General features: G+C 47.0%; 1 protein-coding gene and 1 long non-coding RNA gene across 3 annotated transcripts; one reads left to right on the top strand and one right to left on the bottom strand.

The window, feature by feature from the left end:
* On the bottom strand, nt 419-10,205 carry COLCA2 (colorectal cancer associated 2). Its single transcript, XM_018059809.1, has 5 exons — nt 10,134-10,205; nt 8,227-8,321; nt 4,106-4,160; nt 2,478-2,707; nt 419-1,090 (listed from the first exon to the last, which is right to left on the bottom strand). The coding sequence occupies exons 1-5, from the start codon at nt 10,138-10,140 to the stop codon at nt 725-727; spliced, it is 753 nt and encodes a 250-aa protein (XP_017915298.1). The 5' UTR covers nt 10,141-10,205; the 3' UTR covers nt 419-724.
* Nucleotides 3,309-13,084, top strand: LOC108637683. Of its 2 annotated transcripts, XR_001919244.1 has the most exons (3): nt 4,154-4,259; nt 4,868-5,247; nt 10,056-13,084. It is a non-coding gene; the product is annotated as an uncharacterized LOC108637683 (long non-coding RNA). The 2 variants fall into 2 exon arrangements; XR_001919243.1 differs by lacking the exon at nt 10,056-13,084 and having other exon boundaries at nt 3,309-4,259; nt 4,868-5,739.

The following is a 13,853-nucleotide window of genomic DNA, read 5'->3' on the forward strand; positions in this document are numbered from 1 at the left end:
TCAAGAGAAAGATTAAGTATTTGCCCTTGAAGTTTACAAAACAGGATTTTGGATATGAAAAGAATTATCTACAGTTTAACCATCCTGTAGGTAAGATGTGCTTTTGGGGCATCTTAACCTTCCATTGACCAGTGATAGACACGAGAAACTAACGATTCATACATGCCTTTCTCAGATGTTACCCCAAGACGTATACCCCCGTCTAGCGGTGGAGGCTGAATGTCCCTCTTTAGCCATCACAGCTGTGTCTACCCTCCATGCCCACAGGAGCCAAGGCACCTCACCGCATTAAAATAATTTTCAATCTGTGAACAAGAGGGATTAAATACTAAATAGTGATTCTTGATTTCTAGAATAACTTGATATTATTCATATCAGCTGGGGAATGACTAGTGGAAAATTTAAAAAACAAGCCAACTTTTAGTAATACAAAATTATTTATTAGTTAAAAAATTATCATTTGTTCGTTACACAAAAATGTAAAACAACCGAATGTTCCCTACAAAAATTTTAACCGTAAGCAGGAGTAGGAGTGGAACTATGACTGAGCCTAAGGACTCCGTCTTAATGCCTTAATTAGTGTCAGAAAACCAAAAACGGTGACATGTAAACTGCACCTGTGATACTTTGTTAGCAGGTTGTATATTTTGAGTTGTCATCTAGAAGTGGTAAAAAAGAAAAAATAGATGTAAGCATGTCATGTTCCAAATAGGCGTCATTTCTATTAACTGTAGCAAATGTCCCAATTTGCTTCCCTCTTATAGAAATCACTGCTTGCTGCTGCGGAGGGAGCGAAATTCACATAGTCTGTGCTGGAGTAGGAAAAGCAGTCTGAGGCTCTGAAGGCGTCCAAGCGTTCGGCCTCACAGGAGGCACAGCAGCAGATGGAGGCGGGGGAGAAGCTGTCATACTGGGCATGCGCGGGCGGGTGAGCGTAGGTGTAATCTCCCGACGGGTGGCCGCAGTTCCTGGTGTCCAGCTGGGGGAGAGCGGTGTGGCTCTCCGCGGCGTATGAAGGCAGCTGAGCAGGACAGTAATTGTAGTCTAAAGAGCCAGAGAGAGTGGAGGAATCCGAAGGCGATTCTGGCGTCTAGAGAGGTGAAAACCAAGGACCAATAAGCGTGATAAATTAGACAGGATTAAAAGAACTGAATAGAGCGGATTTATTAACTCAAAGTAAAAGAACATTAGGGGTGAAAAAAAAAAAAAAAAAGGCACAACAAAACCATCCGACTCAACCCAAATCTGCAGAAGTAATTTTATTTGCTGGCTGTGTGATTTCATGACACCACATTCTCTATTTACCTATTTCTTTCCCAACAATAAATTGCCCTGCTTCACTGGCTTTCTTTGTTATAAGCATACTTTACAGGATGCTTTGTTCTTGAAACCACAAAATCCCATTGTGCCTGGTCACCTGCACATAGAATCTTGCTGTGTGCCTCGATGTAAGGGGCAAGTGGCAACCTGGATGTTTCTCCACACCCTTGACTGTGGAGAAGAAGGTGAACATACACGGGGAGAGCTGGGATCCTCACGGAGCCACTGTTTGGGAGGCTCCAAGACTCCAAACTCCTGTTACAGGCGCTGAAGTCTTGTCCTCTGTGGAGAAAGGTACTTTCTGCTCCCTCTTAAGCGGGTCCACGATTGTTACTGAGAAAGCCTAATTTGGAAGCTGGAAGAGAAGTGGATGATTCCGTGGCCCCTGTGTGTATATCCTGTAGAGTTAATTTCTTATTCCTTTAAAATTCACTTATTTACATGGACTTTTGACAAACCAAAAGCAAGAAAGAATTTACATTAAAAAAGCCTGTTTTTAAGGTTTTTAACAGTATCTAAAAGACATCTTCAATAATTGGTAACTACCAATGGAAGCCTCACTCCATTTAAACTGATAACACATTTTCAATAATTTAAGGTCCGATATGAACAGACAATGCAAATGTTTTCAACTGTTAGGGCTTCATTTTTCACCAACCATCTCAGACCAAAATGGGCTCTTGTGCCTGTACCAGACCAATACGACCAGTTAGGAGAGCCAATTAAGTGTCAAAATAAAACAGAAATAGCCCCTTATCAGATGACAGTTTGCCTTGTTGACACAGCCTTAATTCCATTTTCTAGAACTCAAAACTCCAAGGGCCATTGTTTAAATCAATGATTTTCAATGAAGAGAAGTCTGAATTTTACAGTTTAAAAACATTAAATGAATATTGCTGGGAAACCTCTTTTTATGGCCACACACCAACGTACTTGGGCATAGCTGACTCAGGAAGTCGTGATTACGCATGTTTCCAGAGGTTTTTGCCCTTCAATGTGTGGCTATTTCTACCTCTATTGGGTTTTACATCAGTCTTTGCTGGCTTCCTGGATGATTTCCTTGTTGATAGCGTTTGTATGATTTCTCACGAGATGATACAAACTCTCTGCCCCATAGTAGGCAATAACAGGTTTTGTAAAGAACAGAGATAAATTACCAGGCTCTGGTTAAAGCAGAAAGGGGCAGCTTGGAAGCTGTCTGGGAAATAGTGTGGAGTACTTTGCATGGAACTGAGCGAAGGATCCGGGTGTGTCTCTGGCTGAAGGTAGGAATCAAATATCTGGTCCAGAAAGCCTGGGCTTTCTTCACAAGAAACACAACTGGAAAATTCTCGGGGTTGGAAATAATTGGGTGTGGAAGGAATTGGTTCAGGCTCAAAGTACAGTCCTAGAAGAAAAAGGAACAGGAGAGGTTTGGATTAAAAACTGCACTTACATATTTGAATGGAATTCTTGTCTATATTCTGAACATTTACCACATTTCAGGGGAAAAGGGGAAAGTTTGAGAGAAGTAAATAGGCAGGCAATTTGGATTTTTTAAGTTGCCTTAGTTAATTCAAGCCCAATGAAATGAATCTGATTAGTAACTAGGGGATTTATTTAGAAGGTGAAAAGAAAAGAATGGTGATCCAATTTCTGTCCAACTGTCACAGCCAAGCTCAAACTTTCACTGTCCAGTTTCTTGGACTATAAGCGCCAACACCCAGCCCCTATCTGCAGTCCACGTGAACCTCATCTCTCAAAAGTAAACTGTAGAGTTGCTTGAGGCTTTAAGAAAACTGATGCCATGGCAAATAATCCTCTTGATCTAGGGTTAATTGCTTTCTAAAAGTTTTCACACTGAGTGACTGAACTGAACTTATTTTGAGGAGTATTATAAATGACAACACAAATCATAAAAGGGAGAAACCAGGAATATAGAATACAAACTAGTATTATTTGTTTTATATTACAAAAAGCAAAAATGTTTTGTTAGTGAACACGTTACGTTACACGTGATCAAGGAATTAATCTAAGGGATTAAATACCAAACAAGAATAGCTCTGAAAACATGACTCCTTTTCCATTTTAGTATTAATAGGCCCCAATTCTGATTATTATCCTGAAATGCTCAAAGAAGGTAGGCTTAGGGGAATGACAGAACACTGGAGGTTTTGAAGTCTCAAGGCTCCTTTAAGGTTAAGTTAAAGTGGCACATTCAGTGGGGAGTTCCCATAGCACGGGTTTCCTTATAGATGACCTCCTTCAACTCTGAGCTGTGAGTGGCATGGGTAGGAGTGTTTATGTAATAGCGTTATTCGTAATGGGCTGAGAAAACACACTTGTTTGAACTGCTTTCTGGGAAGAGAGAAAAGAAGGGGAGGGAAGCCCCTGTCGGCTAGAAACTAAGTGAAACAAGAGCAAAGGCATTATTCTAGGACCTCGGGATGTTCTGTTTTCCACCTAATAGTACACTTAAAAGATAACAGGTTTCAGAAAGCAATTCTGATCTTTTAATCAAGATTAGTTACTTGGAAATGAGGACCTGGAACTAATGTGAGGAACAAGCTCTTGGGACAGAGTAGATAGCAGAGAATAGACAGTTCAGAAATGAGGACAAAATGTTGCACCTGTTTCCTTGCTGGGCTTATATTTGGAGTCATCATGCCTTTTTTTTCACCTTCTGATTGGTTGGATTCCAATTAAATGGTGGTGCCTATCTTAACCCCTGAATCAAGTACTAAAAGCCTTTCCAGATGGACTTTTGCAAGTGTTTTGAGGGAATTGTAAGGCTGGCTGTACTGACCTGCAGAAGATGGTGGGACTGGGTCTGAAAGGTGGACACTGTTGCCTCCGGACTGCTGCCAAAGTAAGATGACCACAAAGCAAAGTGAAATAAGAGTTCTTTAAAGGGAAAGCTAAAACATTTTGACATGAACTATGTTGCCTTCTACTTTAAGGTAAGCCAGATCCTTTCTTCTAAAAAAACTTGCTGTTGTGAAATACAACTGATGTTATATCTTATTCAGATTCAACTTTTATTTTTGCTTGGGGATTTTTTCTAATGTCTCCCACTTAAATTTTTATTAATTTTGATAAAAATTAATTTAAATGATTTTTATGTTACATAAATGAACAGTTCAAGAAAACTCAGTAGAGAGTCTATTAAACTATTTAATTTAAAATTAATAAGGACTAACATTTACTTAATCCCAATTAGCTATAACTCAGTCAATCATTTCCTCAAAAGTTTCTTATACTATCTGTTGGCTTAATCCTGGATAGCTAAAAATAGTCACATGTTCTTCCTAGCTATGATATAACAAAATATTTTCTTAAAGTTGTAGTCAGTAGCCTGTAGCTTATCTACATTGTAGTTAATGGTTGGGAAATATTTTACTTCTCTGGACTTTTTATGCTATCTTCTATAAAATTTGCTTTTTTTCACCAATAAATACCTGAAGTTTACGAGTCTGTTCCTTTTAACTATTCAAAGTAAAGCAGCCTGTGTCCTTTGGTTAAATTAATAACTGTACTAATTGAGTAATTTAGGACTTTTTTATTTTAGGTTTCAGGTGGTGGCTTTAAAGTTTAAGGGGACCAGCATCGCTGCAAGAGTCTGTGCTAGGAAGCAGAGCTCCGCATGCCTGTCTCCTGTCTCGCGGGGTACACTCACAGCTGTACACTGAGCCCCTGGGAGCCTGCACAGTCAGTCGCTGCTGAAATAGGAGGTGGTGTTAATTTTGAAAATGATCCATGCTGTAATGTCATGAACCAGGAAGCTGGAATCCTTCACCAGCTCTTTATGCAAATATTTGGCTGCAGCTTGAGCTCAAGCACTTGGAAGGAGTGGGTTTTAAAAACTCGGCTTCATTGTAGAGCTCTCGTTAACCCCATTCCTCCCCCGGAATGGTCCTTTTGTAGACCTCCCCAGGTTATCTCCCTCAGGTATGTTTACAATATCCTACGTGATATTATCTTGCTAGTCATGGGTTCACTTTCTACTCTGCTCCAAGAATACAGTCTCCTCTCTCTAGATTTCAAACAGCGCAAAAATCCACAATCTATGATTTATAAAAACATATCTGTTTGAAAAAAATTAATAGTAGAAAAGGGTAAATTATGTTTTTTGGTAAGTACTAATTCAAGTTTCTCTTTATCCTGTAGGTGAGAGAGTTATGTGTGTGTGTATGCATGTATGTGTGTAGGGCTGTTTATAAACTGATTCTGCTGAAGGAAGTTTTTGAAATGGACAAATCTGACATGCATTTGTGTCTCCTGGCACTACTGGATACCTTGACATTTGTCTCAATCTATAACTTCCATGCAGGATTGCCTTCTTAAAATTTCAAATTGTGGATACTACTCTGTCTTTTTAACAAATTATGATAAATTTCTTCCTGCTTTACGTATTTGATAAAAAATCAACTCTTTCCTTGGCTTAATGCTTCCCAAATGTCTCCTTCAACCACTGAACAAATTGGAGATGATCTCTGTTAAACCAGAAACAGGCATACATACACCATCCCCTGCTACCTGCCATCCGTGTCTACTGACTATACCTCCTAGGCTTCCTAGAATCCCAGATCCTTCTGCTGGTTCCCAGTGAGGAATTTTACATCTGACTCTCATAGTTAAATCATCTCTGTGTTACTCCTCCATGCCTGCGAGGACCTGGGTGGATATCATCTTCCAGAAAGCAAAGTTGGGGCCAGCTTTGCCCTGCATGTTCCTGCAAGGCACTGGTTTAGAAGTACTGCTTGATTATTTTTCAGAGAGGAATTCAGAAAAACTTAGATAAGTCAAACTGCTCTAGGGAATAGATACTGGTCAGATACACAAATGAAATGTTTCAGCCTTGCTTTCATTCCAGCAGCTAGCTAACAGGAAAACGGTGGCCAAACCAACCCAGAAGTGGCCAAGAATAATACAGTAGCCATATGCAAGTGGGGCTTCTCCAGGTTGCAGCTGGAGCAGAATGATACAAGGTGCCAAAGCCCCTTAATGAAAGATTACATTTTGTTAACATCCTGATGAATTTTTTTTTCACCACTAGTATATCCCAGTTCCTTTGTTCCTGGGATTTTATTAATTTTAAAATAATCTCTGAAATAAAGGAGTTGGTAGTTAAGGCTACCAGACTCCTGCTCAGTACAGCTGGATCTGCAGGAAGATGAATTTAGGGAGCCAACAGGTGGGAAGGTTGTTTGTTTTTTTTCTTTTCAAAGAATAAGCAGGTCTTGGTCCCACTTTTTGCTCTACTATTAGCAACTGTAAGGCTTTGAACTTTAGCTGTAATAGAGGCATACAGATCCCTGATCCACTCACCTCTCCTGGTTATTATAAGAACTAAAAGAAATAGTGAGTGTGCAAAAGTGCTTTAAAAGAACCACTGGAAAGCCCTCTACAAATGGAAGAAAGTTTAAAACTTTAGCATGAGCTGAAGTTCTACATATGGAGGTCCTGACGTTGCATGCATGCTCACTGGCTCAGAAGTGTCTGATTCTTTGCAACCCCACAGACTGTAGCCCGCAGGCTCCTCTGTCCATGGGATTATCCAGGCAGGAATACTGGAGTGGGTTGCCATTTCCTCCTCCAGGGGATCTTCTTGATCCAGGGATTGAACCTACATCCCCTGTGTCCCTTGCATTGGCAGGTGGATTTTTTTTTTTTTTTTTTTACCACTGAGCTACCTGGAAAGCCCACCAACTTGACATCCAGCAAATATAAAATTTGTACTGCCCATGCCATATCACAGCAACCTCTAAACTCTGAGCAAAGGCTGTGAGTGAACACTAGTGAATATCTGGCTTTTAACTTCCGATTCTAATTTTATTTTAGCTACTAATAATGATAGCTAACATGTATTGAGCACTTTCTAAGTGGAAAGTGTTCTTCTAAGTGTTTATGTGTAATAACGCATATACTCCTCACAAAATCCCATTATCTCCAGCTTAAAGATGAGGAAACCAAGACATGAGAGACTGAGTAACTTGCTCAAGCCTTCACACAATGGAGGAACTGAGGTCTGAACCCAATGCACTGGTTCTAGAACCTGTGTTCACCACGCTACGGGATCTGCATCTTCCCCCAAAGGCCCATTTTATGAAATCAGGCGTTGCACACAAACAGCACTGGACACAAAAACTGTTGTGGGACAGATGCCAATAAGCTGAAGACAGGACCAGTCTTACCACTGGCAATATGGGCCCATCCTTCATATCTGAATCTACACCCAAACCAACCCAAAGGCAACTGTGTGATCATGGGCTCTAATTGCCCTTGTTTGGAGGAAACCACCGTAGTTTATTTGGTTCTGCTGCTGAGCATTCTTGCTAGTATCTTCTGCTTTAGGATGCACATAAAGTGGTAGGTATCCTTATGACTGCCCAGGTCTATCTCATAACCCGGAAGTGCTTAAGGCTTCATCACATATAAGGAGGTGGTTCTATATTCCAAGCTGTCTCCTCTGAGGCTACACAGCCCCTTTCAGCTGGGTAATTTCAATGCTTGGGATCAGAAGAATGAGGACAGAAGGTGCAGTGAGGGGGAGGTTCCATGGAGAATCGCCCCATGAAGGGCTCCCTAAAAGGACATTTCTGGGAGAGATTTCCTTTGCCTATGTGAGGGCACATATACTATCTTGCTACAGAATAAGAACCTACTTACCTACTGGCTGCTTCTCTCCCTGCATTGGATCAACACGCTTGACTATGATCAGTGAGGTCTGGACTCCCCCAAGTTCTGAGCCCCACAACATGTCTGTTCTCTGTGGTGAACTGGGATGAAGGTGGGCACAGGTGTTATAAGATCAGCTAAAGAAGGCCAGGTCTGGTGATGGTGACGGGAGGCCCCCTACACTTTCCCAGACACAGGGCAGAATGAAGCTGAACGCCATTTGGGAACAAGTGAAGGGTTTATGCTTACGGTTCCCCCCGAGGCTGCCTGGTGTGCCCTTCTCTGCTGCAGCAGCTCCTTCACCGTGATCTTCACCCGGACACCTTGGTACACCTTAGGTTTTTCTGGGGAAAGGCAACTGAGTCAGTGGTCAAGGGTAAGGTCTGCAGTGTCAGGCAGGGGTGTAGGGGTCTTTCTAAACTATGGCATCTAATGCCAGATCTCTAGGTCTGGATAACGCAAAAAGAATGCCAAAAGGCAGATGGGAAAGAAACTCAAATTTCTCAAACTTGAAAGGATGAAAGGATTACCACGGGCAGGTTTCAGGGCTCCAGTGGAAACAGAATCTATGGAAATCTGTGGGCCCACCCACCCCAGGTTGGGCACAGGTTTTTCTGCTCAGGAATGTGGAGACCAGTCTACGGAGGCTCTCCCCTTGGCTCAGTTAGGGAAACCCAGGGTTCTGGTCTGGAAGAGAGACCGGGGGTGGGGGAGGGTCTGGATGCTTCAGCACTGACCTAGCCCACCTCACTCCCACTCCAGTGGAAGTTCCGAGTCCCTTCCTTTCCTACGGGACCAGTGGTGGCTTCTGGGGAGCCTCTGACCTCAGTGTGCCCCTGGTCTGGAAGCCAGCCCTGGGGCAAGCAGCGGGCGGTTGGGGTTTGGCCGACCCTGGGCCTTGGATCGGCGAGGGGCGCACTAGGCTAAGCCCAGTAAAGGGACCAGGCCTGAGAACTGCCCCCCATCCCTCCCGTCTTTTTCTCCTGCCTCCTCTCTCCTTGCCCCCTTTCTGCGCCTTCGTCTCTTTCCCGCCTCCCTCCTTAGGCCCCGCTCCTGCTCGCCCCTATTCCCGTCTCTCCCCACCCCCTCCCTTTCTGGGGCTGGCATTTCCCGGCGGCGCCCGAAGACTCCAAGTCCGCGCAGCGCGAGCCCTGGGGAGGCGTGCGGGGCGGCCCAGGACCGCGCGCTCTCGGCAGGGAAGCCGCCCTCCAGAAGGGGCCGCCCCGGGCTGCCCGGCTCCCGGGAGAGGCTGAGCGCCCGAGGGCTCGGCGAGGAGGGCGTCCGGCGCGCCGGGAGCTCGGGGCAGCCGCGGCCCCGAGTGGCGGGTGGGGGGACGCGGAGCCGCGGTGAGTAGGTCGGGCCGGGCGAGCGTTCGCGGGGAGGAGGCCGCGGGAGTCCAGGCGCGACTCCGGCCCTGACCTCGACCCCGGAGCGCGAGTGCGGGACAGCCGCGCGGGGAGGGGCGGGCCGCTCAACCGGCCGGAGCGCCCGCGACCGTGTCGGGCCGCCAGCGCCTCGCCTGGTCACTGCAGAGACCGCCGCAGGACCGGTGGGAGCCCCCGGGGCCGGGTCCCGGGAGCTAGACGTCTCCCCCCGGAAAGGAGGTCGTGCAGTTCGTCGCCCAGACCCAGGGGATCCGCATCTGGCCCGCGGGGCTGGGCGGCCGCACCCCCGCCGCCATCCACCGTGTCCCGGAGACTTCCTCCCCGGGTCCGCGGCCCCACGGGCAGCGAGTGCGGCCCGGGGTCCGCGCAGGAACCGCCACGGCCCGGCTCTGGGCGGCCGGCGCGCGTCCCAGGCTCATCGCGAGCCTCTAGCTCCCCCCGCCGCCGCTGCTGCGCGCGCAGAGTCCGCGCCGCCGCCGAGCAGTCCCAGGGTCACATCTGTGGCCAAGTGAGCGGGCCGGTGGTGGACCGCGCGGGACGCGGACCGCCGCGGCGGCCAACTGGGTTTCTGGGCCTCTGCCCTGGGGACCAGGCGCCGAGTGGGAGCGGCCACAGCGTGGCCCGTGCCCTCTCCTGATCGATCCAGGGCTCCTACTTGCATGCCCTGACTTTGTGCCTCTCTGTTCCATGCAGGAAAAGTCGTGGAAATACACCCGGATCAAAACGCCCCTCGCCCTCGTGACCCTATCCCAGAAGAAGCAGCCGAGTTACCCGACATCGTGGTCAGCAGAAGCTGAGGTGGTGGCTGGATGCTGCAGCTGCAGGGACTCAGCGTGGAGGAGGGCTCCTGTGCAGGGGGAGAAGCAGAGATGCAACATTTTTAAAGTTTCACAAAGCATCCAGCTGCACCCAGGTTCCTGGAGCAGGAGACAAACAGAATTAATGTTTTATACCTTCGGGTATAGGTTTGAGTTTTTTCCCCCTCATGCCAAGTATTTAAAACCTCTAGAAACCCATGATTTGACAATCAATGATTGCGCGATACTTTCAATTTGAATATTCAAAGGCTTAACAAAATGGACTATCTTCTGCAGAAATCCTGCACACAGGCACCCCAGGGAGAGTCCACAGAAACAGGGAGTGAGACCCCTTTAGGTCCTGACCCTTGCTTTTACTGTATTTTGAGCATTTTGCCCACCTTCCCACAGAGAGAGCAGAAATCCTCAAAGATGCTCTGTGTTTCTGCCTCAAAGGGAGCTCTGGGATCCATGAGTGACCTAGGCTGCCCTTCATGTCCACCTGAGCCAGACTGACTGGGCTGACTGGTTTCCATCTCCTCAGTCTCTGTTTTAAGGGAAAATCTCAGGTTTTGGGGAGTGAACATGGCAGCCAGTAGGTATGGCCTGGCAAGAAGTCACTCTGGGCCCAGGTTGCAGGCTGGAGGCCTGCAGAGGGCTTCGCTCTGCTCCTCATCTCCGTCTGGCCCCGCCTGGCCACGTGCCGGCTTCCCTCCCCTTTTCCCCCCTGCTCTGTGTCTGTGCCCGAGACACTGGGATTTCAGTACAGAATGCCTGCACATTAAGACCCTTTGCTCCTCCCCACAGAGCTGGGGATGCCTGTGGGGCCTCACCCTCTGGAGAGTTTCTGATTCCGGTGGTTTTTCACTATGAAGTTCCCTTTTTGGTTTTTTTTTCCTCTCCTCTTTTTCCCTCTAGAGCCACCCCTGCCTTTTGGCCACAGGAGCGTGTGTTGAGAAAGGATGATAAGCTTGGCTTTTGCTTATTTTACCTGAAAGAATATGGATTTGGGTTCAGGCCTTCACACTTTGAGTGAGAGGTGGGAGGGCTTTGAGGTCAGCTGCCCCCTCGGTCCCGGCCTAATCCCCTCACAGATAACCTGACGTTGCGCTGGGTTATGTTCTCCAACCACCTGCTGTACCTCCCCTGTGTGATCTGGAAGCTTGAGAAGATATGAGAGGCCCAGAGAGTGAATGGGTGCCAGGCCAGATCCTCTCCTAGCCCCCAAGGGAAGGCAGAGTGGGGTTCCCTTTCCAGGTAAGCCAAGACATTTCCATGTTGCCGGGACAGGCAACGCTTATAGGCCCCTGTTCTTTGTTCTCTGAAATGCGTACAGTGGATTTGAGTGTGAAAAATACCCAGATGCTCTGGGATGTGTTGGTTGCAGGGTGGAGAAAGGAGTTCTCTAAGAGTGACAAGACACCAAGAATGTGGTGGGTAAGTTGCCTGACAAGTGGAGCCATGTCTCTGGGGGAGGAGATCAGGGCTGGGGACCCCTGAGGTGGGCCTGGCAGTAGATTTGTCAGCAGTCCACCCAGAATCTGTCAGCTCTGGAGCCTCTTTCTCTAAAGGCACTGAGCCTATGTTTTCCTGATGGACCTCAGAACCAGCCTGGTGAGGAGGGGAAGGCCACCGGGAGTTTAGAGAGGAGAGCCCCTGTTTCCTTTCTCCATGCCCTCTTGTGCATGGGCACAGCCCTTCTCAGGAAACAGTGAGTCAAGCAGCGTAGAATTAGGGACAGTCTCTTGTCCTTCTATCTTCTGTCCTCTTTTGCCCTCCTTTTTGTTTTATACTTATTTTCTTTTGATTTGCTTAAAAAAATCTTCTCTTGCACCTTTGTGTTATTATTATTATTTTTTTTTTCCTGGGTTTCTTTATTTTTTTTTTGGTTTCTCTTTTTGTCATCACTTTCCTCCATTCGTTATCTGCATTGCTGTTTTTCTCCTGGGCTTTGTGTGTGTGTGTGTGTGTCTGTTTTCCCGTGTTCTGGGGCGCTGTCTCAGTTTTTCAGGCTTAGTCACCTTCCTAATTTCTCCTTTCATGTAGAGATGGGCGGGGATGGCAGGAGCCATAGAGTGCCCTTAGCGACATCATGGAAACTGACGGTGGTGACTGGTTGCCCTTTGGAGAAGGCAGGCAGGGCTGCGTGAGAGGTGAGCAGTGTGGAGGCCACAGGCTCTATAGGGACAACAGAGACCTCTCTGTCCCTTCCTCCAGAAGCCTCTGCCCAAACCAGAGCAGCAATTCTGGGGGCTTCTGCATTGGCCCCTAGCTGAAGTGATGGATGTTCCAGTGCTGTGGCTAGCTAGCAACTTTGGAAAACGGGAGTTCCTCAGGCTGGAGGCCTGATTTGAGAAACAAGGCCCCCGCACCCCTCCTGCCCCAGTTTGTAGCCTAACATTAAGGAGTTTGGTTTCCACTGTTTCTATAATTGCAAAACCCTAGCACAGATACTTAGGAGCCAGATGCCACACCTGTAGGGTGAGGGAGCGTTCTTTCTAACTTGCACCTGTAAATTGTCCTTGTGGGGCCACGTGAGTCTTGTGGCCTGGAGCAGTGAGCTCGGCTCTGAGACCTCATAGCTTTGGATGTTCCTCGTGGACGTTTTAGAGTTTGTCCTTCACTGAGTGTTTGTTGCAAGTCATGCACTGAATGGTAGAACCTCCCCTGTTTCCCCAGATGAGGAAACAGGGTCAGAGGGATGAGCAACATGATCAAGATTACTGAGCAGGTACATGCAGGATTAGGAATCAAAGTTTCATAAATCCCTTACTCTTAACTATTATAGTTATCTCCCTGATCTTTTATAGCAGACACTTTCAAACTTTTTAGACTTCAACCCACAACTAAGAAATTCATCTTACACGTTCACATATTGTAACAGTATTTATATGCTTATAGAATAAATTTTCGTGGAACAATGTACTCCTATGCGTGTAATATGTTCTGAAATTTTCTGTTCCATCTTTTCCATCTCGTATTATTTAGGAAAAATCTATGTTGATTGGGAGTCGCTGAGATAATTTAATGATCCGCTGATGAGTTGTGACTAAAATTGGAAAATCCTGGCTGTGAGACATACAGACCCACTTGTCAGAGCTGTGCTTGAACAGCACGGGCTGTTGTGTGGACTCTGTGCGCTGTCTGCTGTGCTGTTGGCATGTGTGGGGAGGTTGGGGCAGTGCAGATACTGACTGGAGAGTGGTCTGTAAACACTGGGGTCGCTGGAACCCTGAGAAGAGGCTGCCTGGAGGGGAGGAGGAGCTGCTAATTAGGCTAATGACAGCTTGTGTGCCTCGGACTGGGAACTCTTCTTTCTTGCTGGGGGCATGTGCTGTGCTTAGTCATTCAGTCGTGTCCAGCTGTGTGTGACTCCATGGACTGTAGCCCTCCAGGCTCCTCTGTCCATGGGGATTCTCTAGGCAAGAATACTGGAGTAGGTTGCCATGCCCTCCTCCAGGGGATCTTCCCAACCCAGGGATCAAACTCAGGTGTCCCACACTGCAGGTGGATTCTTTACCGTCTGAGCCACCAGGGAAGCCCAAGAATACTGGAGTGGGTAGAATATTGCTTCTCCAGGGGAACTTACCAACCCAGGAATCGAACTGGGGTCTCCTTCATTGCAGGTGGATTCTTTACCCACTGAGCTACCCTCATGGTTACCTGCTAAGTGTCTGCCCTGAGGTCTTGATCA

The sequence above is a fragment of the Capra hircus genome, chromosome 15 (genome assembly GCF_001704415.2).
Source record: "Capra hircus breed San Clemente chromosome 15, ASM170441v1, whole genome shotgun sequence".
Lineage (NCBI taxonomy): Eukaryota > Metazoa > Chordata > Mammalia > Artiodactyla > Bovidae > Capra > Capra hircus.